We start from the raw sequence: 25508 nt of genomic DNA on the forward strand, positions 1-25508 counted from the left end.
AGGGCAGGACCAAGTACAGGGTGTATTCTTACTGGATGTTGCAATTAGGCAGTGTGCCCATTTTCTAGCTACTTTTCAGCAAAGCTCAATCTCTGCTGATCTGGAGGGATTCCCTCTTTATCCTGGACCTTTGCCTTAGACATATTTAGTGGTATCACTGGATTCAACTTCAAGGTGATGGCCATGCCAGTCAAGGTCTTCACAAAAATCTGCCTTGTCAATTGGTAGCCCAGTGACATACACACTGAACAACAGAGTCAGCTCCTGTTCTCAGTGGATCTCCTACCTCTTTAGTTTGTCATTCTCCTTTTTCAAAAAAATTTGGCTTCTAAAAACTGGGAGCAATCATATACATTAGTTGGTAGTTTTTTTACTTGTATTTCCAACTTTTTTGTGCTTGTTGTCTTTGCATTCATTGATTCACATTTTTTTTACCACTATATTAGGTTACATTTTGCCATGTTCTGCCCAGAAATGGCTCAGAAAAGATGTTCATAGTGTTGAATTCAAGTCAAAGTGATCCAGTTTGCAAAAGTGAATGGAAATCATGCTGGTCAGTTTGGTCCTCCTCCAACTGAAAGAACAATCTGAGACTGGCTACGGGAAGAAACCCTACTGAAAACACCCTGGCTGGCAGAAGAAGGCCATGAGAGGCAAGTCAGTCAAATGGCCTGAGTTAGAGAGGGAACTGAAGAAATGGACTGAAGAGCAAATGGCCATTGGGATTCCTGTTTCTACAAAGATGGTTCAAGCAGGAGGCCAGAAGAATTGCTGTTGAAAAAGAAGTGATTGATTACTAGTGCTTCAGGTTCATGAAACAGAATGGACTAAGCATGTGTCCACACACCAGACTTGCCCAGGGAGTGCTTGTGGTCAACCCTAGATTTCCTGCACAGGCAGGAAAGAGTCAGAGCCTCTCCTGAGACAGTCATTTGACAATCATCAAACACAGATGAGGACAAGCAGCTAATGGATGGGAATAAAATTTGAGTTCAATAACTTTGTGTAATACAATTTTTTCCAAATTTCAGGCCCCCAAATTAAGGTGTGTCTTATACATGGGGAAATACTGTAATTAGATGGCTTACCTAATGTCAGTGTAGTAAAATAAGGATTTGAACTCATGTAGACTGACCCCAAATTCAGCCCTGGTTCCACTCAACACCTCCATTGCCTCATCTTGTGACTACACCCTCTTTCTGACCAACTTCAGGGCTCCTAACCAGATATTTGCTGAAACTTCCTCAAAAGTTGACAGTGGTTGCATCTCTACTTTAGCCAACACCCAAGGGCACGGAAGCAGCTTCTCCCTCATTGCCTCAGGCTTCTCCCTCTATGCTTCTCTAAGGAGAGCCAGATTGCTTCTACTGCTGCTTTTGGCAATATTATTTCCCATTTAAATAAATACCTCCTTAGGCCAGTTGTAAGTGATTAGGTGCCAAATTAAGTGATTACACTTTTAAAGAGTCACATGACTAGTGACTCTGGAAATCCTTGTCTGCCTTTCCATCAGTCTCACAGTTCTGTGGAGGTGGTGTTAAAAGGCCATCAGGATGATATCAACCCTTCCTCACCCTTTTTCCAAAGGGCCCTCAAGCCTTATACTTGGTCATATTAGAATGACTTCCTTTTACCTCTTAGTAACCTTTGTTATTTCCAATTTATCCCATAGAAAGTTTGATTTTAAAATAGTCTAATGCATATTGTATGCTACATTAGACTGTGAGGAATTTGAGGACTATCATTTACTTTTCTTTGTAATCCCAGCAATTAGCAGTGACTGGCACATAGTAGGTGCTTAATAATGCTCATTGACTGGTGATATATTCCATTCAGGAGCAAGTAACACACTGCCCAATCCCATACTACATCTTTCTTTGAACAAGGGGAAACAGATACCCACACATTAACCACCACCCTGCCCTACACATACATGGGAAGAGGAATACTTGGTGGTCTGTAACAGCATTACTGAATTAATGGCAAAGCCTTGGCTGTCCACATCCCAGATTCCAGTCATTTAGATGAGTTGTTTAAATTCTTTCAGTTACTGCATGTTTCCTACTTTTTGAATAAGTCTATCCCATCTTCTATGGCTTCTTTAATTCTGGACTCCAACCCACTCTTTCTCAGCCTGTAAACTTAAATGATTTATTGCTTTGCAGTAATCTTGGATTTCCTCTATTCTCTTTCATCAGTTCATTTTAAGTTCATGTTTATCTGTATTCATCATGTTTCATTTCTTACAGCATATTAATATTTCAAATATTCCTATATTTAGTGTGTTCAGCCATGCCCCAAGTGACAGGCATCTAGTTTTTTCTACCATTAAAAAAAAAGAATGTTGTTATAAATATTTTGGTTTATATAGAGCTTCTTTTGTTAATGACCTCCTTGAAGTATATGGAATCTTCTGAGTTGTCAGGCATATTTGCAAAATTCCAAATTGCTTTGCAGAACAATTATCCCAATTCATAGTTATTTACCCCAATAATTCATTAATGTACCCATCTTTCTATAAGGATTAATAATACTTTGAACAAATGGACCATAATATAATTTGATTACAAAACATATGATACACATTAATTCTATCTTTTATCATTTTTACTGATTTTGAGAGGGCAGAAGTAAAATCAGACAATCAATAAGGATTTACTAATAAGTCAGATATTGTACTAAGTAGGGGTTAGAAATCTCAGAATTAAAAAAAATAAATCTCAGGATTGTTTGAAGATATTTTATCATTAAAAGTTTCAAGTAACAAAGAATTCTCAGTTTTGCAAAATACCTCCAAAAATGTGCATTACATATCCTGTGTGATTTTGTAAAATCACATTCCTTTTAGATGTTTTATATAGTAACAAGAAGGTTGTGAGAGCTCAAAAGGGTTATTACTCTTCTTTCCACCTATTCATGTTTCATCCTACTCACATTCTAGGTAATAATAACTTTGGCATTGGAACTTATTTTTAATTGGTAAAAAGGTTTTAAAGATCAGGCATATTATTTGTATAAATAACCATAATGCATTAGATTTGCCCAAATTTTTTAGTGAAATATAAAATCTGACAGCTTCATTATCTCAGGAACAGAAAAAAAGGAGTCAGCAACTGTGTTTTATAGGCAAAGAAAGTTTCATGTTAACTAAGTTTTATAAAACCAATTGGAAATTTTTTTTAAAAAGCATTCAGACATTTTCTTTCAACTGTCTAAGAGTTTACCTTGTTTCATTCAATCATTTAAGTAACATTTTGCACCTACCAAGTGCAAGGGATTTTTGTTAGGTACTGAGAAGTACTAGAAAGATAAATATAATTCATATTCTACCTAAAGGAACTTACAATCTAAGTGAAATGACAAATATGCAAATGGTCAAGTTATTTAGTGATTTAATGTTTGCAACTTGCTTTTTTGATCCTCATAATAACCTTGTAAGGTAGGGGTAATGATTATCATCCCCATTATACAGTTGAGGGAGTTGGAGCTGAGAGACATTAAGTTACTTTTTCAAGGTCACATATTTACTAAGTGTTTAAGGCAGGATTCAAATTCAGATCTTTTTGATTTCAAGTCTCAAGTTCTATCTTGAAATACCTTAAATGTAATACAAAGAGTATGATATTACATTAAAAAAAAAACTATGTACAACTATGACTCAGTGATCATTTCTAACTTAAGAGAAAAATGGCTAAATGAATATGGCTATCATGTTCCTCTAAGTTTACTGAAGGACATAAATCCTGAGTTCTTTAAACAAACATTTATTACAATCATGATAGTACATCAGGAAAAGCAGTGATTTATTGAAGTCAGAAGACTTAAATTCAAATATCAGCTTTGCTCTATCTGTAATTTTGGGCCAATAATTTCACCTCTCACAGCTTCAGCTTTCTCATCTGTAATATGAGAATTATGATGTTCTGCTTATGAGGTCCTTTAAACCATCCCGGTCACCCCCCTCGGGACATACTCCAGTTTGCAATATTCTTCTCAAAATATGGATTCTAGAACTATGTCAGTATATATGTAGACTAATTAGAAGGGTTCATTCTAGATTTCAAATAAATTTAAATTTTATGCCTGAAAGAGTTAAAAAATAGGGCAGATAGATAGCACAATGGTTAGAGCATAGGCCGTGGAGTCAGGAGGATCCAAGTTCAAATCCAACCTCAGACACTTGACACTTCCTAGCATGTGTCCCTGAGAAGTTGTTTAACCAGAACAATTTATACCTAGGTGGATTTTCTTCCAACTTAAAATAAATGTGAAACAATGGGGCATAGCTTTAAATTTTTGAATCAATAGGATATGATTTTTAAAAATGCATCTATAATTCTCTGGTGCCTGATCTATGATATGACATAATTATGATACTCAGTGGGTCAACTTTCAAACAACAGCACCACCTGCTGTTTATAAAGAATAATAGGATGCTTTATCTTGCTAAGTGTTTTGAAAGAATGTATCCAGTTTTTCTTATATAGTTCTATTTAGATGGATTCAGCTTTATAAATTGTATGCAGCCTCTTTTTAATCCTAAAATTAAGGTATTGAACATACACCATTAATTTTTTAATAATGTTTCATTTATTTTATAAACAAATTATGGTCCATTTGTTCAAAGTATTATGAATATTAAATAATAACTTTCCTTTCTGGAAAAAAATTAATGAATATTGTTGATATTCCTTCAAGCAAGAATGTGGTGGTGATACTACAGGCATCACCATTAAAAATTTGTCACAATAAAAAAATTTCCTTTATTAAACACAGGTAGTGAACTTTGATATAGAATGCTACATGCCCTATCAATGTGTTAGTTGATTTTCTTGTGGTTTATAAGAAACTGTGGGTCTGACTATATAACCCAAACCCAGACTGGAACTGGCAACTCATAACCTCTTGACAATTCAAGGGTCCATCAGCCTCTCCTTTCCTCTAATACCTCTCCCTGCTTCACTGGCCTCCCAGGTAAAGGTAGAGATCTAGGCCCCAACTAAAACCTTTCGGGAAACTCTGAGCTTCCCTTCCAATCTGCTACTTAGTATTACTCTAAAGGTTTCTCTTCCTATATATATAGTACTTAGTCAGTGGCTGATTAGAAATAAATTCCCCACCCCTTCCTCATTTACCATGCATTCTCCTCTACCTCCCTCTAGCCATATCCCAATCTAACCTTATTGATCCTTTCCATTGTAAGCACTGAAATTCTCATTCCATAGTAAACAAATTTCTCTTCACTATACACCTCTTCCTCTACTCCATATTGAGCCATTTCAAGATTATACTCTCCCTGGAGTATTGACTCCCTTGCTCTCTTGTCCTGTCATTGCTCTTCTTTTGCCAAACCTCAGCTCTGGATTAATGCCACCATTTGCCTCCTACTAATGAGCAGCTAAGTTCAGAGAAAGGAAATCCCACAATTGTGCTGACTGGATACATTACACATTGATATTATCTACCCTCCACAGGTGGCTTAATTCAGCTTTTATTCTACTTCAATTGATTAACCCGAGAAGTTATTCCAAACCTCTGCCCTCTTCAAGTCTATCTTCTTCCTTTAATTTATATTTTTACTAAGAAGAACATTTCAGCCCATTTACTATATGCTCTCTTCTTCCATTCCAAAACCTCCTGGCTTCATCTCCTATTTTCTCCTCTTTCTGAGGAAGAAATGACCCTGTGTTGACCAGGACAAACCTTCTACATGTATGCTTGATCCCATTCCCTCTCTCACTCTCCATCACATTGTTATCCTCAATTACCTTCTTCCCCACTTGTTTACTATCTAGTCTCTCGTGCTTTCAAAACTGTTCCCACTTCCATTCTAAAAAAAAAAAATAAAGCTTTATCAAGTGCTACCATACTCTTAAACTATCATTGTAAATCTCTCCTTTCTTAGCTAAACACCCTGAAAAGTTGACACTGCTTACATTCCCCCCCCCACTCACATCTTAGCCTTTTGTAATATGGCTGCTAATCATTAATCAACTGAAACTGTTCTCTCAGAAGTTACCACTAATCTCTTACTTGCCATATTTGATGGTCTTTTTTAGATTTCATCCTTCTTGGGGAGTGGAATTTCCTAAATGATAAAACCTACTTAAAGACTAAACATCCTCTCTAATCAGAATACCATGAATATATTCTAGGACACATCATAGAAGCTACTCAGCAAAGATAAAGTACATGTTCAGGTAGATGTAGTTCCCCTTGACCCTCTTCATAATGAACTGCTTCCAGTCAAAAGTGTTGTCTTACATGGATTTCATCAAATATGAGGGTCACTAACTCCTAGTGGACTGGCCAATTTATGCCCTAAACAACTGGCCTCAGGGAAAGATTCCCTTTTAGGGGCAAACTAGGCCTAGCTAAGTAACAAGGACCCTAGTACTCCAAACACAAAAGCAAAATAGTATAATTTTCATTATACTTCTTTAATTTATTTTTAAAAAGTCAACATAGGACATAAATGAACATCTATAACCTCAGTCAAGCCACACTGTGGCAACAAGAAAAAGTCTTGCAGCCTTAGGACATGGTGAACTGTTGCTAAATATTAACTTTAATAAATTGGCTCAGAAAAATTCACAAATTGTTGGGGCTTTTGCTGTGTGTATGTGTGTGTGTGTGTGTGTGTGTGTGGGGGGGTGTTCATACTAACCACCACCAGGATGCAAACTCTTTGACTACTTCAAGTTCAAAATCAATTTTCTAATGTTTTCATCAATGCAAACTATAGCTGTGAGGGAATAATTTTTTCTTTAAATATTTCACTACTTCGCATCTTGACCGGAGAATGTCAACTTCATGGTATGGAATCTGTTAGAAAAATAAATTTAGAAAAATAAATATTTGGTCAAAAATAATCCAATAGGAGAATATGTGACAGAATTCAACTAGCATTGCTTTTAGATATTAGTAATCAATATTTACTGTTAAATGTCTCCTTCTTTCCAATTACAGAGCTACCCCTTTATTTCAGGTTCTCATTACTACCTCACCTTATTTATTAAACAGCCCAATTAAATATTCCTCTTTCAAGTGCCTTACCACTTTAATCCATAATAGACACCACTGCCAAAGTAATTTTCCATGCAGCTCCTAACTCAATCAACTCCAGTGGCTTCTAAATATCTCTAGGAACAAAGCCTGTTTAGTTTTCAAAGTTTTTCAAAACCTAGTTCCAACATATTCTTTCCACTATCATACTTCCCCTCCTTCATTCTGTGATTTAGTTAAACTGGTTTCTCTCTGTTCCTCATCTCCCATCTCTGCATCTTTGTAATGGCTCACCCAATGTTTGGAAGGGATTCTCTCCCCACTTGTTCCTTAAAAGAATTCCTTTCTTTCCTTTACAATGCAGCTCAAAGCATCATCCAAATGAAATATTTCCTGATGCTAACAATTGCTTGAACCTTCCTTCCCAAACTACCTAGTATTTAGAAATTTTGAATAAATTTTTCTATTAATCATTTTAAATTTATATTATAAAGATTTATGTATGTACTTGTTGTTTTCTACTCTTGTTACATTAAGCACTCTGCCAGTAGGGATTGTTTCATTCTCAGTACTTGGCAGAGTGCTCTACATATCACTGTGATTAATAAAGCTTGTTATTTGATGTATTTGGCCATTATATGATATGGGAGTTTTAAATATAAAATATGGCCCCTTCAGGAAATTTACAATTAGTTGTGAATGCAAGACTTAAATACATAAAAATAATAACAAAAGACAAAATTAAAGGAATTGAGAGGAAGGAGAGATCATTTTGTTCTGGTTTGATCAAAAAAGCTTAGTGGAAACTGATGAGGAACTTGAAGGACAAAGAAATTTAGATATGCAAACAGAAGGAAGGACATAAGTTCAGGTGGGCACTGGATTTAGAAGGACAGCATGTACTTTCCAAGTAAAATTCTGAGGTATTGAGAAGACTAATATGCTTAAATCAATTCAATAGGTATTTTTAAAGCAACCATTAAGATACCAGGTACTGGGGGGGGGGGGGGGAGGGATAAAGACAAAAAAAAAACAGCCACCCTTTTCCCCAGACATTTATGTTCTACAATAGAAGGCAAGGACATCAGGGACTGAGAAATGGCTAGGTTAGAACTTATGGTTTGGATCCATTAGAATAAGGAAATGGTCTCTACCAGTAGAGGTCAGTAACTTTTCTGCAATTTACTGTCTTAAAGAGTTGCCTGAGCATTGAAAGATGCTTGCCTAGAGTCACATGATTAGGACATGCCTGAGATTGGACAGAAAAATCCAAGTCTTCTTGGCTCTGAGAACAGACACACAGATAGTCTGTCTGTCTGTCTGTCTGTCTCTCTCTCTCTCTCTCTCTCACACACACACACACACACACACACACACTATACAGAGGAAATTAAAAGTAATTTTTGGGGTGAGGGGGATCACTAACATCTGAAGGACCAGGAAGAGATTTATTTTAGGAATTTGCTTGAGTTGTTCTTCGAAAGAAGCAGGGGTCCCTATGAGTCAGAGCTGAGCAAGGAGATCACTGCAGGCACAGATGAGCTTGAGATATGAGGGAGAACAAAGGGGAACAATAAGTAAAGCTAAGATGAATTAGATATTGAGGAAAGATCAATAAGTGCAAGATAGGACTGGAAAGTCAGGTCAGGGTCTGACTGTAGAGCACCTTGAAGACAAACTGAAGAACCTATTTCTGCAAAGTATTTCATACTGTTTAAATGTGACTTAATATAAGTTATCCTCCTTTTATGGGTAATGATAACATAACAGAAAGTATTTTAGGAAGACAAATCTGGAATGAAAAGAATGGAAAGATGTAGAGAAATTAGTTACGAGGCTCTATTAATGACAATCTTAAAAAAGGTCAGAATCCTACTCTAGTCTATATTTCAGTAACCAGGTATTGACCTTCATCAATGAGTTTATAGTACAAACATACAGGATATTATTGGCTAGTTCTTATAAAATGTTTTTTAAAAAATAGCATGGGGGCGGCTAGGTGGCACAGTGGAAAGAGCACCGGCCCTGGAGTCAGGAGTACCTGAGTTCAAATCCAGCCTCAGACACTTAATAATTACCTAGCTGTGTGGTCTTGGGCAAGTCACTTAACCCCATTGCCTTGCAAAAACCTAAAACAAAAAAATAGCATGGCTGTACATATTAAGTGGGGGGGGGGGGTGTTAAGGTTTAATAGCTGTACTTAGTTTCAATTAATTTCAGAAATATAGAAAAAACCTAGTATTGCATAGATTTCAAACACTCTCTATAGTTAAATTCTGAAGTGGAAAAGATGATGGTATAGATAATACTAGTATTAACTTTACTTTTATAAATCTCTATATGTGAAAATTCTAACATTTAAAAAAGTGATAGAGACTTCTGGGGTGGAACTAAAAAGGTGGCATTAGCTGGCATGTTCCCAGAGCTTTTCTTTACACAACATTAAATGAAGCCTCTACAGAGGCATTAAAGCTACAGGTCCCACCAAAAGAAAAAAGACTGAAACAAGTTTTCAACTATAGATATCTTGGGGATCTTCAGTGAAGGTCTGTCTCTGGGGAAAAGAGGAAAGTAAAGTCTAGATAGGTTGGAGAGCAGGAAAATCAATAAGAGGCTTCTAGCCACAGTGCAGCCCAGGTCCGGGCAGCTAGACATGAGCACAGGTCCCTGCACCTATATAGCAAGCCAGCAGGAAAAGTCCCAACCTCTGACAAAGTATGAATCCTGGGAACACTGGAGCAAAAGAGAAGACTGAGTTGAGAACAAACCACTGCACAGACTAAGCCTTGACATAAAGGAGGAAACAAATCTCTGCAGAGGCAATGCTTGGGCTGCACAGGCAATCTCTTGGCCAAGGATAAGCCAGGGATCAGACCCTAGCCCCAGCACAAAAAGCTTGGGAGTATACTCCTACATCCCAGGAGCAGAGCTCAACAATCAAAATGAGAAAAAAACTAAAAGAGCACTAATCATAGAAAGCTATTTATGGATAGAGATGAACTGGACTCAAATCCAAAACTTCAAAAAAAGAGCTTAATAGAGCACCAGCCCTGATTAATAATTACCTAGCTGCATAACCTTGGGCAAGTCACTTAACCCCATTCCCTTGCAAAAAAAAAAAAAAAAAGGAGAAGAAAAAGAATTAAAAAAACAAAGAATAGAAGAAGTAGAAAAATGAAAAAAGAAATGAGAGTCATGGGGCAGCTAGGTGGCGCAGTGGATAGAGCACTGGCCTTGGAGTCAGGAGTACCTGAGTTCAAATCTGGCCTCAGACAATAATTACCTAGCTGTGTGACCTTGGGCAAGCTACTTAATTCCATTTTAACCCCATTGCCTTGAAAAATCTAAAAAAACCCCAAAGAAATGAGAGTCATGCAGGAAAATTATGAAAAATTGACTAAAGAAATCAACTCCCTTAAAAGAAAAAATAACCAACTGGAAAAAGAATGCAACTCTTCAAAAAATAAAACCAACCAATTGGAAGTGGAATGCAACTCAGCCAAAAGTAAAATTAATTAACTGGAAAAGGAAACTAACTGAAAAAATAAAAAGCTAAGAAATTAGAGTTGGTCAGATAGAAATGAATGATTCCATCAAACAAAATCAAAAGGCTGATAAAAAAAATTGATGAAAACATAAAATACTTTTTAGGAAAAGCAAATGACCGGAAAATAGATACAGAAGAGATAATTATGAATTATTGGTCTACCAGAAAGCCTAGATTAAAAAAAGAAAGTCTGGAAAATATCTTTCAGGAAATTATCAGAGAAAATTGTCCCAATATACTAGATCAAGAAGACAAAATATGCTTAAAAGAATACACAGATCACCTCCAGAAAGAATCTCCCAGGATAAAAACTCCAAGGAAGATCATAGCCAAATTCTAGAATTCTCAAATAAATGAGGAAAATACTGTAAGCAGTCAAAGGAGAAACAACTTAAATACAAAAGAAGTACAATAAGAATTACACAGGAATTATCAGTTTCTACATTAAAGGACCAGAAGGCCTGAAATATATTTCAGGGGGAAAAGGACCTTGAATTATAACCAAGAATTCACCACCCTGCAAAATTCAGCATATTCGGTCAGGGAAAAAGATGGATGTTCAGTGAAAGAGAACTTTCAAAATTTTTTGATAAAAAGACTAGAATTAAACAGAAAATATGATCTTCAAATACAAGACTCAAGAGATACATGAAAAGAAAAAAAATGAAAGTCAAGAACATTAAATTGCATACAACACTACAAGGGAAAATAACACTTGTGACTCTTGCGAATTGTATTTCTCTTAAGAGAGTTAAAGTGTTGAATATAGTTGAAGAGTTTGTACTTAGAGGATGTGGGTATGGTTGGTTCTTTTCCTTCCATCAAAGAAGACCAAAATAATAACATTTACGTTTGAGACAAATTACAATGCAAAGCTCAGAATGTTCTACCACAACTCATGCTCAAACAGTCCAGGTGAAAACCTGGGGTGTATAAACTTATGTACCTCACATTTTCCTTTGAGCTACTTTTATTTTGCCTTGCTCATAGAGCTCAGCACTTTCTCTGATAAGGGCACCCTAAGCAATGCAGTCCTGTGCCAAGGTCTCCCATGCCTTATTATAAATTTTAAAGTTCTTAAGAGACCTTCAGGGTGTCCCAATACCTGGAGTACTTAGCGGCTCTATACATAATTAAATCAAAAGTGACTTGACTTTCCTAGATACACAGAGTTAGGGACAGAAGGTGGGAGCTTACTAAGAAGGGTTGGACATAAAGAGAGTAGGAAGTGATCTCTTCTAATTCATAGAGGTTTTAGTACTATGTCTGGGATGCTAAGGGGACAGAGGGAGAGAGTTTTTTCCATACTTTGGTTGGAGAGAGCTGAATACTACAAAGAATGGAAGACTGAACATGAAAACATCACGAAAAGACTTTGCTTTGCTTGATATTTTGGCTACAAGTGAAGGTAGTATTGGGGGAAGTAGAGTAAATAAATGGTTCTTGAAATGATTTGGTGTTGCATGATGCTTTGGCTCAAGAGGAATGTGTGTTCCTGGAGGGTACTTGAAAAGGAGGTAAGGAATAAAGTGATTATAATGTGATGTGATTCATGACTCTTGAGAAGTAAGTTTCTAATGAAACAGAAGAGGGGAGAGTATTTAATGACTATGGGGCAATGCTGCTTATCACTCAATCAACCTTTGAAAATAGTACTTCAATCAAGTCAGATAAAAGGAGTATATTTTGACAAAGGGGCATTAAATTCAAGATAGGTTAAAACAATGAACACATAAAAAGGTCTATACTAGAAGAAGGCTAGACATTAGTGAATGAATAAAACCAGGTGAAAAGGCACAAAGACCTATTAAAATAGAGGGAAAGAAGAGAGGCTGTGAATATTGAACAAATCCCACTCAATTGATTTGGCCCAGAGAGAAAATAACATAAGTGGTTTAAACCCTAAGTGGGTTTAAAAATCTATCCTACACTACAGGGAAGTAGGGGGTAAAGGGAAAGAAAAGGGAAGAAGTGACAGATAAAAATGAAGGTGAAGGGAAAAGTGAAAGTAAACTTAAAGTTAAAATTAAAAAGAAAAGTTAAAGGGGAAAGGGAGCCAAAAATATTGGTGAAGAGGAATAAGAGGAAAGGAAAGAGAAAAGTACAAACAGAGAAAGATAGCATGGAGGGAAATACAGAATTTGTAATCTTTACCGTAAATGTGAATGGGATGTACTCTCCTATAAAACTGAGGCAGATAGCAGAATGGATTAAAAACCAGAATCCTACAATATGTTGTTTACAAGAAAATGATAAATTGAGAGAATTATTCAGAACATAAAAAGTTCAAATGTAGGGGTCATTTTCTCTTCCACTATTTAAATGCTGGGGAAAAATACAATATTAATAGCCAACAGAATTTTCACATGTAAAAATTATTCAGCTATGAAAAGATTTCCATAAGAGTATAAGAAAATCAAGGGGAAAATGTAATTCAACAAAAATTCAATTTGCATAATGTTCATAAATAACATTTCATCTGTATTTATCTAAAACTATTATCTGTATCATATAGCTATATGTATATTATCTAAAACTAATATGAAGTGACTTTTATAAGCCACTAGGGATTTCCATTTAATGTTTTCAATAATATAATCTTAAATTAAGAAAACTTTTTTGTGGTAAAAATGTTAAATCATACCTGTATAACCTCATAACCAAGTAATCGTAGGTGTCTCTGTTTAATAACTTCTTTTCCTAGTAAGTTGTGGCTATTCAAACAAAATCTTTTGGGATCATCAATGCAAAGTGCTAATCTGTACAACAAATGAATAAGATAGTTAACTTTTTTAAAATACCAATTGATTGTTTATAATACTACAGATTTCAATCACAATTAAATAAAAATATCATTTTATAAATGTAGTGGAATATAAGCTCAAAACCTATGTGAGATCTTATGTCACCAAAAGTTAAGCTGGAATAAACACATTTTTAACATATCATAAGCAATAATAATAGTAAACATTTATGCAGTTCTTCCTATGTACTGCCTAAGCACTTTCAAGATCTCATTTAATCCTCATAACCATATTGGGAATTAGGTGCTATTATTATCCCCATCTTACAGTTGAGAAATCTAAAGCAAACAGGAAATGTGCCTTTCCCCAGGGTCCTACCACTACTTAGTATCTGAAGTAGCTTTGAACTCAGGTCTTTTGGACTCCAGTCTGATGCTCTACCCCCTGGGGATTGTAACCCCCCAAATTTTTATCAGATAGTCATCAGCATTCATTATTTAAGCATATTAAATTGCCAGTTTATTTATTTATTTAGATGTTACTATAATAGTATTTTGAAAATATATCATCATGACTTTAGAATTCAAGTTTCTTGAAGAATTCTTTGGACTTCCATTTTTTGTCTTTGATAACTTACAGCCTTATAGTGTTCAACATGATTAATGATTTTAAGTAACATTCTTTAATGTGTAGTGGCTTTTACTACTGTGATGGTAAAAATAGGGTAGCTATTAAGCAAGTCTAAAGAAAATAGAGGAATCAAAAGTATTGCCTTACAATCACAGCTCATCATTAACTGTGACCTTATTCAAATTAATTTAACATTTGGAACCTTAATTTCTATATCTATAAAATGAAGGGGCTGCATTAGACCCCAAATACTGCAAAGATTTTCTGAGATCTGAGGAAGAAAAATATGTTAATAGGAAATTAAGTAATTTTTTGAAAAAAAAAATCACATAAAGCTTAAGGTACCAAGAATCTTTTTAAGGAAAAGATGTGGCAATTTGCCTTTACAATTCTGATCATGTAAAAAAACATAATCTACACATAAAAAACTATACCTTTTATACACATCTTCATCGCTTGTAAAAGGCAATACAAATCCTTCTTCATCTAGTTTAATTACAATATCTGTGTGACAGAAAAAGGAAAATATTTTCATATATATAATTTCAAATAATCTTTTATTTGTGCTATTTTCTAGTCTTTTGAATTGTACTTTTGAAGGCTATAAAAATATGATGAAAATCAATGAATTAATATGACATTAATTAAGTCAATTCTACAAAATATGGATCCCATTAAAAAAAAGTCTAACAAGATATTATCTAAGAAAGAGTATCAACATTCTTGCTAAAAGTTCCAATATTTTAACACAAAGTAACTCTGTGCAAGTCAAAAAGAAAGCCTGTCATAGAAATGGGATGCTAGATTTGGAAGACCTGGATCTGAATACCACTTCAGATACTCTTAACTGTTGGATCCTGGGTAAATCATTTAACTTCTTGCAAAAATTAAAGTGCTTTATAAATGTAAATTATCTATTCTAGTTTAAGCAGACTTAGCAACACCAAAACAAGTAGTATGTATCTGAGTTTTGAGGATTGTGTTTAAACTCAATATTATCCTTTTTTTATTTCCCCATTACAAATCTAATAAGAGACACTCAAATAAGTCCAGTGAGGCAGCAAGGCCCTTTGATTTCACTGGTTCAGAGAAATTCCAGTACAGAAACTCTCCTCATTCTATTACTTCAAAATGACAATCTGAGACCAGTAAAATACATTTCAATTGTATGATCTGAACAATCTATCTGATTCTGAGGTCAGTTGTCAATCCACATGACAAGATTTTAGATGAGAATTGAAAATAATTAAATGCACAGAAACCAAAATGGCATACTTCTTATGACTGGCACTTACCATAGTATATTTACCAGCCTCTAAAGCTTGCTATAGAAGAACTTTTAGTGAATAGGAAACGTAGGACTCAGTGACTCTGAGGTCACTTCCACGTTTAAATCTATGATCTTATGACAACAGATATACTTTGGATAATTATCACCCACATCTAATGTAATATTGTGAAATGTAGTATTCAGTCTCTGATTTATATTGCCAACTGTACCCTAAAGCAAGCTTCTATGTCAGATGTGGTCAGACTACATTATGAGGACTATACCTGTAAGCCTAACTCTCCTCTTCACTTCCTGGCAACATTGCACATTCCCTACCACTATGTATAAGTATCCATGAGTATCTCTACATAAAAAACCGAGTATCCATAACGAGTATATGGTATAATGCACATGCCATTCCATATCACAATGTGAAGTAGACTATTTTCTGTAAACGATACTGGATTCTTGATCTCTATTATTTCCTTCTTTTGAGGGGAGGGATTTGCAAGGTAATGGGGGTTAAATGACTTGCCCAAAGTCACAGCACTAGGTAATTACTAAGTATCTGAGGTCACATTTGAAATCAGGTCCTCCTGACTCCAGGGCTGGTCTTCTATCCACTGCACCATCTAGCTGCCCTGCAGACTACTTTCTGGAGGTTGAAAAGTGCTTTAAGGAAAGAACCCATTGGACAAGTAGCACTATTCATTTGCTTGATGTTTTCTTTTCCTTCTCTCAAAATCTTTTTCATTTTTTTTTAATATTTATTTTTCTCCACTCTGATAGAAGTTCCTTGAGGAAAGTTTGGGTTTATTGTAGTTCTATATGGAGTCTATTATAAAATAGGATTATTAAAATCTCAAAAAGGTAATAAAAATATTTTTTGCTTACCTACTGTGTAACAATAGGATGTTGAGACTCTTGAAGCAAAATATATTTTTCCTTCTAAAAGGTCAATTAGTCCAACACTAACAGTTTTATAAAGTTGAAGATCCATGGGGGTCTCCAGGAGATAAGGTGGAATAAGAAATGATTTCACTTGATAATGTGGAAGCATTTTAGGACCCTATAAAAATTAGAAGCATACATGAAATGAATAAAATAAACAACAATACATTTTAAATTAGTGAAGAACTTGAGTAGTATCATGACTCTGAAAAAGAGTGAACTTTCCAGGACAAATGCAAAATGTTCATTGGCAGAGATACTTTACTAAAATGAGCACCACAATAGTTCCAAATAAATATTAACTGAATTATAATAGCTGAGGAATATTGTTTGATGTTCCCCTCAATTGTCATTTCCTATTTCTGTTCCTTTACATAAGACATGTACTACATCTACACTTTACTTCCTCTTCACCGTCACCTATCAGAATAGGATTAGCAAAAATAGTGTGTGTGTGTATATATATATATATATATTTTTTTTTTGCAAGGCAAATGGGGTTAAGTGGCTTGCCCAAGGCCACACAGCTAGGGCTGGTGCTTTATCCACTGAGCCATCTAGCCTCCCCCAAAATTGTATATTTTCTATGGAGATTTTTTCTGGTCTTTCTTTCCCTTTCCAATCTCAATCTCTCTCTCTCTCTCTCTCTCTCTTAATTACCTTGTGATTACTTATGTCAAGATATCTAAAGATACCCTGTTTCCTACAGCTGGGGCCCTGAGTTTCCCATGACAATAATCCTTTGCACTTTGAGCTCATTCTCTGGATGACCTCTGCTGCAACAAAATCCCAGAATTGTTTCTCATCAGCATTGGGTGGTCTCTGAGCTTGGATAAGCATTAAGTCCTGCTATGAATCAAACTTGTCACACTGTTATTGTTACCTGTCACTGTTAGGGCTACAGTTCATTGAACATCATAGATATTAGACCTCCCCTCCCCCTGCCATTGCCTCAGGTTTCTCCTTAACAGCAAGGTTGTGGCAATGTGTCTTTGATTGCAAGCTACTCTGTTCAGCTCCAGTCATTCCCAAGTTAAAGGCCAGTTCTGGTCCAGTTGCAACAGGCTTGTCTGCAAATGAAAGTAAGGTCCTCATTTCTGTCTTTGTATTGTCAGGACCTTACACTATGGTTTCCTTAAATATAGTTAAATGCTTAATAAAGCCTATGGAACTGAATTTTACTTTAGCATGACTACAAATTAATGACACTAACTAATTTTCTTTTGTTTTATAAACTAACTGAATGCTTAAGAGTTTCAAAAGTGGCAGCTTGCTAGAGTGTCAATATGAATACTTAGCTATGTTGGTCAAAAAATTCAGTTTCTTTACTTCTATATCCATTTCTTAAAGGTGCATCCATTCCGCCACATTAGGAGAGAGAAACAACTCCTAACATGTCCTCAAGTCAAGTATGTATAATGAAAATCATATATGATGCCCCAAGTTTTCAGATATGTTGAAGAGGCAAAAAGGAGAGATATTTGGGGGGAAAATAATGAATGGTTCAAAAGTTTGGGATTTTTCCTAAAGGAGGCTTTAGAGTTGAAAAGTTCCTACATTTAAGCATTCCCTAGGCAGCTCTGTAAGCTGTGTTTCTTCAAAGGAAGAGGTTCTCCAATCATTTCTCCCTTGAATGTCTTAGAACATATATTTACTTTCACCTAAGAAGAAGACAGGGAGTCAGCCTGAAATGTGTCTATGAAAACTAACAAGGATATATATTCATAAGCATTGTAGATCAGTCCACAATTTGTAACAAAACAAACAGAAAGAAACCCTAGAAATTCAACCTTGATCAGAACTACCATATAAGAATTCATATAATACCCACTGGATATCTCTGAAGTTATTGAGAAATACTGAGCCAAAATATTTTCAAGACATGGTGAAAGAAAAAAAAAACTGTTTAGATTAGAGAAGAAAAGGGCTAAGAAGTGGTAATCACTGACCTCAAGTGTTAAGAAAGGCTTTCATGGGGAGAAGGTTGAGCATTTATAACTTTTTTCTGTATTCAAAAAATTAATCAAATGGAAATGAACTTAAGTAAAAACACTTGCAAGAGACATTTTAAAAAAAAAGGTAGTGTTTAATCAGTAAGGAAACAAAATACTATAATAAGATAATGTGTTGCCAAGGGATAAAGTGAAATTTCTTACCCTATAAAAGGGACACTCCAAAACTGCTGTTAAATAAAGTTGGGTCAGCTGGGCCAGACTTGATCTATTTAAATCCAATTCCTGAGCTGAAATAAAAATTATCAAAAGTCAAGTTATTCTTAGGAGTTCTAATACAGTAAAAACTAAGAAATGGAGAGTTATGAAAGTATATACAATCACTTAATGTAAAATATGACTAGAGCATTTTATAAAGCTAAAAAGAGAAAACCTAACAGTTCAAAGTCGCTTGTCCTTTCAAATAAGCAATGAAATTCCTATTTTTAATAAAAGTCATGAAAGAATTAATTTCACTATACATAATTTTCATTAATTAAAATGTTATAATACCTAATATTATTTGAACAACCTCACACAAGAAATAGTCTATCATAACTCGTGTTTAGAGTTCTTTAAGGTTTGCAAAGCATTTTCTTCAAACAACTCCAAGAAGAAGGTATTGCGATTATTGTTACATCTCTTTTACTGAAAGCCCCAAAAGGTTAACAAACTTGTCCAAGGGTTATGGAGTTAGTGAACTTGAAAGTAGAAATCCAACCCAGATCTCTGCAGCTCCCATAGTCAATACTCTTCCCACCACACCCTATTGCCTTTCCCTACATCATATTACTTTGTGGTATCTACACATTAATCGTAGGCCTTAAATACACTGCTCACTCCCTTGTGCAAAAAAAGATTCAGTAACTCCATGTTACAAAGAGGATAAAGTAAAATTCATTTAACCTGTCACTTAAGACTTCCCCATCTAGATTCAGTCATATTTTCCACTCACCTTCATTCAACAAATATTCTGTCCTAAACAGATTTGATAGCTATTTCCTGAACTTGAAATACTATGACTTATATGTGTGCATTCACAAAGGCCAAATTACCTTTAAAGTTTTCCCTTCATCAATTATACCATTCAAAATCTCTTTGCCTTCATGGCTTAGTTCCATGTCACCTTCTCCAACAACCTCCCCAAATCCACTGGTTAAATGTTATCACCCACCTCAAATTTTCTTAGGGTAGTTGATCTAAGTTTTTCTTTGTATTCCTTACTCTCTATTTTGTAAAGTATTTATCCAGGCACCTGTTATGCAATCTTTTTCCTCTACCCAAAACAGAACAGAAATCCCTCAAAGGCTGTTATTTTTTTGGTCTTTGTATCCCTGGTACCTAGCAAAGGCCTTTATCTAGCCAGCATTTAATGTTTATTAAACTTATCTCATAAATGAATGGATTTCATCATGCAACAGCTTTAAAACATGTTACTGTGGTTGATGCTCTTCCTGGGAGTATTATGCACTCTATATTATACGTAGAATGTGGAAATATTGCATAATGTTAACACTAAGTGAAAAATCATCATGCTATACATAAAACTTATTTTGAATAGGCTGTAACATCTTTTACCTCTTGATCACATAATCCTTCCATCCTGACATGCCTCATAACATCCTTTAGAATATTTTTAAATTTGCCTTTATAAGATGATGCAAATGAAATTGACTTGTGTTAAATGTTAGACTGGGATTTTAGACTGTACTATGGTACAACCCCTCATATTCAGCTGACAAAAGGATACTGCACTTGTAATCAGAAGACCTGCTTTCAATTCTAGTTTTTAATTAAAGTTTTAGTTATGTAGCTCCAATTACTTTTTAGATAATATGAACTAGATATTCAAGACATCTCAAAGTCAGCATGTGCAAAACAGAATTTTCTTTCCTCACAAACGTTCTTTCAAATATTCCTATTACTATCTTCACAGTCATAAACAACCTCAGTCTTTCTTCATTCCTTTTTCTTACCTTCACTCCTTTCTTTTACCTACTCTGGTCCCTTCTCTCCACTCACAAACCACTCTGGTGCAAATTCCTTATCACCTTCTGCCTGGCCTACTGCAATATATTTCTCACTGGTCTCCCTGACTCAAATTTCTCCCCAATTCAATATATCCTCCTTCACTCAGTTGCCAAAATGACTTTCCTAAAAGAACAGATTTGGGGGCAGCTAGGTGGGGCAGGGGATAAACCACCAGCTCTAGAGTCAGGAGGACCTGAGTACAAATCTGGCCTCAGACACATAATACTTACATAGTTGTGTGACCTTAAACAGGTCACTTAACTCCATTGCTTACAAAAAAAACAAACCTAAAAATAAAAAATAAAAGCACATACTTGACCATGTTACCCATATTATTTAATAAATTCCAGGGACTCCCTCTCACCAAGATTAATTATTAATCCTCAGCTTGGCATTTAAATATAGTCCTTCACACTCTAGCCCCTTCCTACCTTTTCATTCCTCTCAAAGTACTCAACAATCCAGCCACACTGCCTTCTTCCTAGTACATACTTCATTTTGAATGTCCATGCCTTTTCACTTATTCTCCCCATGCCTAGAATGCTCTCCTTCCTCACTTCATCCTCCTGGATTTTTCTAAAACCTATCTCATAACTCACCTTCAGTAAGAATCCTTTCCAAGTCTTCCTCTTCACTACCCTAGTCTCCTCTCCCTAAGATTTGCAACGTAAGTAGTTTTATGGACATTTAGATGCCTGTTGTCTCTCATATTAGAATAATAGTCTTTCCTAGTGTCCCCAGTGCTTATTAGGACAGTGACTGGTATATGTATTAAGTGCTTAATAAAATGTTTGTTGACTGACTTATTGATTCTGTTACTTTCTACTTCTGTGACTTAGCAAATCCTTATAATCTTTCAGGTCTCAATTTTCTTTTCTATAAAATGAGAGAGTACATGGTCTTTAAAGTTCTTTCAAGTTCCAAATCTATAAAATTAGAAAGTTAGACTCAAATGTCTTAAACACCAAGGTTCAACAGAAAAATGATACATATATGGAAACTGAAGAGTGCAAAAAACCTTAAGAAAACAAAATCTTTGCTCACTTCTAAAACTTTCTGAACCATACCTTTCTGCACCAAAAGCTAACAAGGCTTTTGTTATCTGTGAATGGCTTACCTTGTAATTTTTGAAGAAAATATGGGCTAAACAACTTTGCCATAAAATTGACAGGGTGGCGTCCAATGAGAGTGCACGAATGGAGAAGATTCAACAGTATGTGAGGAGGAAAATAATTAAAGCGAGTTCGTATTGTATTTTCAAGTTTCCTAAAAAAAAGTGGAGCATTTGGAGGCAGGTAATTGAGTTTTCCAAATGGTACAATCAACTCAGAAATCTGAACAGGGGAAAATATTTCAGTTTGGTAAACAAAACTTTCTGCCACTGCATTAAAGATGGGCTTTGAAAGAATCAGATTTTTACTGCAGTACTGCATGACTTTGCTGATAGCATCAGCATGCATAATGAAACAACATGTGGAAACATGTTGCTCCAGAGCTTGTGTGAAAAATTTGTCACTGTAACCAAAGTGTATGAAACCCTCTAAGACTTTTATTAGCTCTTCATTGGTAAAATGAGGGACAAATCTTACCGAATGTATAAAGAGCTTTACAACCAAAGGAAAAGCTCGAATTTGGTTGAGAGTCACCAAGACATTCAGTAACTGACTTGTGATTTTAGGATTAAATTTATAAACTAATGAGATAGAGAGGTTGTTTAACTGATCCAAAAAGTCCTGATGTGGAACCACTTCTCCAAAAGCAGCTTGAAGCAATGTATAAATTGCTACTATCTCCTCAGGAGTACATTCTTGAAATTTTTTACATTGAAGTTGAAGTATAATCTCATTTAGCATTGCACAGTTTGGATTCCCAAGTTTAATCATACATTCTCCAAGAATACAAAGATTATGAATTGTCATGTGATTCTGTTGAAGCCGATTTTGGCACTCTGTCATCAGATTTACTAGTAATTTACTCTGGGGATCCACATGTAATCCTGTCAAAGCTTGCAAAGCAGTCACCAGACCAGTGTCTGAAAGATTTGTGGATTCATATTCAAACTGAAAGCATAATGCTCTGAAGGTTTCATTCTCCAAAACTGTTTTTGGAATTTTTTGGCCACCTTCCACTTCAGAGATTCGATATAACGCTGCTGCTGCCATAGCATCTGACAAAGTTTCTAATGTGCTTACAAATTTTAACACTTGTTCAGATGAAGTGAAACTATTTAGTTCCTTATAAAACTTCTGATCATCCACATAACCATTACTTTGTTCAAATCTGTCCCATGCTGCTATTTGGAAAAGCATAGATCCACCAACTCCACAGGGTTTACTCCTTTTTTCTGAGTAATGCTTTCTACAGTATGCATGATGAAAGTTGACTCTGAATTGCTCTCCTTGCAGGGGAAAATACCCCCAACACATGATTTTCTTGCCTTTCTTGTTATCAGGGTTCAAATATTTTCTCAGACACGTCAAAATTCTGCAAGTCTGAAGACCGGATGAATAAAAATGGGACCTGGATAAAGTGATCAAGGCCATATGGGAAGATGGAATGGGATCAGCTGCCCATCTTGAGCTCAGTCTAGAATAAAAACAAGAAAATGAAGCCACATGGTAAACACTTTACTTTTATGAGGATTCTGCAAGAGGGAAAATGACATAATAAAACTGGATATAGTCTAAATGAAATAATTAATAGTAAATGACACTGAATAGCATTTTAGGACTTTCAAAGTACCTTGAAAATTGATCCCGGTGACAATTCCATGTGGCTTGTTAAATAGATGCCATAAGAAATTGGAAATTGAGGCTAAAATGCTTGCCCACGGTCACATAATAGTGTGGGAAGGAGAAGGCACTGCTTCATGATTTGTATTTGTAGTCCCAGATCCTGTCTAATAAATTTCTTTTGAGCAAAAAAAGGCAGGTTGTTTTTCCTGATTCCAGGCCCACCTCTCCGTCCACTGCACCACAGCTGCCTTAATGAATTAATGCCACCCCATCTTCTCTTAAGTTCCAGTGACCCAATTTCTGATAAATCAATGCAAAAAATAAAAGAAGAGGAAAAAATCAAGGAGGTGCTGCGGCTGGTTTTCTGCTCAGGGAAGGGGGCGGGGCGGAGTGTGCAGGAAGCACAGCGGCCCGGGAGAGAAGGGCGGGAAAGGGGGGAGAAGAAGAATGGGGAGCAGGGGGCCACGGCCGCTCGGCCTCATGGAGACCCGCTGTCACAACCGTTCGGAATCGCATCTTTTTAAGGTCAGAAAAGCCAAAAGCCCTAACCCTTGGCAGCCACTCCACGCTTACCCAGGAAAAAGGTCCCGGCGCGCACGTGTGCCTGCGCGCAGCCTCACTGACGCATGCGCAAAGTCGCTGCGGCCGTCTTTCCCTCAGGCCCCTCCCACGCATTTCCCCGAACAACTTCCCCTACTAGGACCGCGATAGGCGGAAAAGGAAGCAGCGCGGAGAACTACACTTCCCAGAAGGCTCCGGCACTGCGTATAAATCCCAGTGCGCCTCAGGTTTACGCAGCCGTAACCTCGCTCTCTCGGGCCTGGAGTTCGGTGGCGCGTGCGCAGTCTCGGGCCTGGAGTCCGGTGGCGCGTGCGCAGTCCGTAGCCACGCGGAGCAGGACGCCCTTTCCGAGGCCGGCAGTGTGCGTGCTGCATGAAGCCGCAGGCAGGTGAGGCCGGCGCCCAGGATCGTCCCCTACATGTTTCCTGGTGAGGTTGTATGGGAGAGAGAGAGAAGGTCAGGGCGCAGCTGCGAGTCACGCGCGGGATACATGTAGGCCAGCCTCCTGGTTGTGCCCCGATTGACGGCGCTTCTGTGGGTCCCGGGAGCTTGGGGCCCCAGGCAGCAGCGGCTGGGGACGCCGCCAGGAATCCTGGGACTTGTGGCCTTCCCGTGGCCTTGTGGGAAATGTAGTTTTCTGAGTTGTCGCCTGTGACCACTGCAGACAGTTCTGCCTTTGCTTTTTTATCTCTTCTTCCTTCTTTTTCTCTCTCTCTCTCTTCCTCCTAACTTTATTTTTTTTCACTCCTTCTAGCACAAAACTCCCAAGTGTAAAATCCCAGCCCAGGAAATGTGGGGAGAGGAAATGGCAGCTCTTAACTTTCATGCTGGAAGGAGCCTTAGAAAGCAATCACATCTTCTTTTTATAGATGGAAATGATCGCAGTAGTTTAGGATTTGGCTCTAAGCCCAAACAAATAGATGTAAATAATAGAGATTGGGCCACTAGGTGGTAAAGTAGAGGGAATCCTGGACCGGCTGCCTCATCTGTAAAATGAGCTGAAGAAGGAAATGACAGAACATGCCAGTATCTTGGTCAAGGAAATCCCAAGTAGGCCAAGAAGAGGTGGACGTGACTGGATGACAACAAGATAGAGATATTTAGATTTCACATACATACATACACACACACTGCACACAGTCACAAATATTTTGGTGTCCTAGAGCATGTAAAAATTACGTTCACGCTATACTATAGTCCATTAAATATGCAGTAGTTTTGTGTCTAAAACAATGTACATCCTTTATAAAAAAAATGCTAATTGTAGTGAAAGCCTTCAGTGAATTGTAATCTTTTTAACTAGTGTGATTTAAGTGAGTTGCTTAATTTCTGCATGCCTTAATCCTGTGGAGAAGGAAATGACAAAACACTCCCATATTTTTGCCAGGAAAATCCCATGGACAGTGACAGAGTCACAAAGAGTTGGATGCCGTTGAACAGCAATAATCTACCTAATTCTTGAAGCCCCCTAAGACTGATATTGTCAATCACCTCTCCTTCTATTCAGCTTTATCAGTTATCATAATACTGTTCTGTCCTTGTTCTCCAACCCTTATGCTGTATCTTCATTTCCGTTATACTGCTTACTGTGAGTATCCTGTTATGCTCTATTTTGGATCCTCTTAAAATACTGTTTTACTCGTGATCTCATTAGCTCTTATCCATTAAATTATCATCTCTATTCATAGGGTTCTCAGATCTATTTGTCCCTAACTCCCTTGACCTCCCCATCTCTAATTGCCTATGAGATTTCTCAAGCTTGCTATCCCATAGCCATCTTAAGTTCAGTAATTCTAAAACTGAACTCATTGTCCTTCCCCTACCTCCCCAGTTTTCTCTTCTTCCTAACTTCTCTATTGTAGTTATGGGTATCACCATAGTTTGTTACCCAGGCTCACAAATTAGGTGTCCTTCTCTCTCTCTCTCATCCCCTAATGTCCAGTACTTCTAGATCTGTTGATTTTACCATGGTACTGTCCCAATAAAGGCCATATCACCTCACTATTGACACAGTCTGCTGATTGGTCTCCTTACCACAAGTCT

The 25508-nt window shown here is 36.5% G+C and overlaps 2 protein-coding genes across 6 annotated transcripts in view; one reads left to right on the forward strand and one right to left on the reverse strand.

Moving 5' to 3' along the window:
• Nucleotides 1–463: 463 nt before the first annotated feature.
• On the reverse strand, nt 464–24025 carry FASTKD3 (FAST kinase domains 3). 2 transcript variants are annotated; one of them, XM_074207263.1, is made up of 7 exons: nt 23478–24025; nt 21287–22755; nt 18304–18389; nt 16091–16265; nt 14361–14430; nt 13197–13311; nt 464–6825 (listed from the first exon to the last, which is right to left on the reverse strand). In XM_074207263.1, exons 2-7 carry the CDS (start codon nt 22710–22712, stop codon nt 6730–6732), a joined length of 1968 nt encoding a protein of 655 aa, XP_074063364.1. In that variant the 5' UTR covers nt 22713–22755; nt 23478–24025; the 3' UTR covers nt 464–6729. The 2 variants fall into 2 exon arrangements, with proteins under 2 accessions (XP_074063364.1, XP_074063365.1); XM_074207264.1 differs by lacking the exon at nt 23478–24025 and adding an exon at nt 22912–23466.
• The window catches only part of MTRR (5-methyltetrahydrofolate-homocysteine methyltransferase reductase), a 51160-nt gene continuing 49406 nt past the window's right edge, over nt 23755–25508 (forward strand). The window contains exon 1 of one of the 4 annotated variants that reach the window (XM_074207258.1): nt 23755–23853. Coding sequence is in view for 1 of the 4 variants with exons in the window: in XM_074207262.1 (XP_074063363.1) it covers nt 23838–23853 (16 nt within the window). In the remaining 3 variants the exon portion in view is untranslated. The other 3 variants (XM_074207262.1, XM_074207260.1, XM_074207259.1) reach the window with 3 other exon arrangements.

This window comes from Macrotis lagotis, chromosome X, assembly GCF_037893015.1.
Source record: "Macrotis lagotis isolate mMagLag1 chromosome X, bilby.v1.9.chrom.fasta, whole genome shotgun sequence".
Lineage (NCBI taxonomy): Eukaryota > Metazoa > Chordata > Mammalia > Peramelemorphia > Peramelidae > Macrotis > Macrotis lagotis.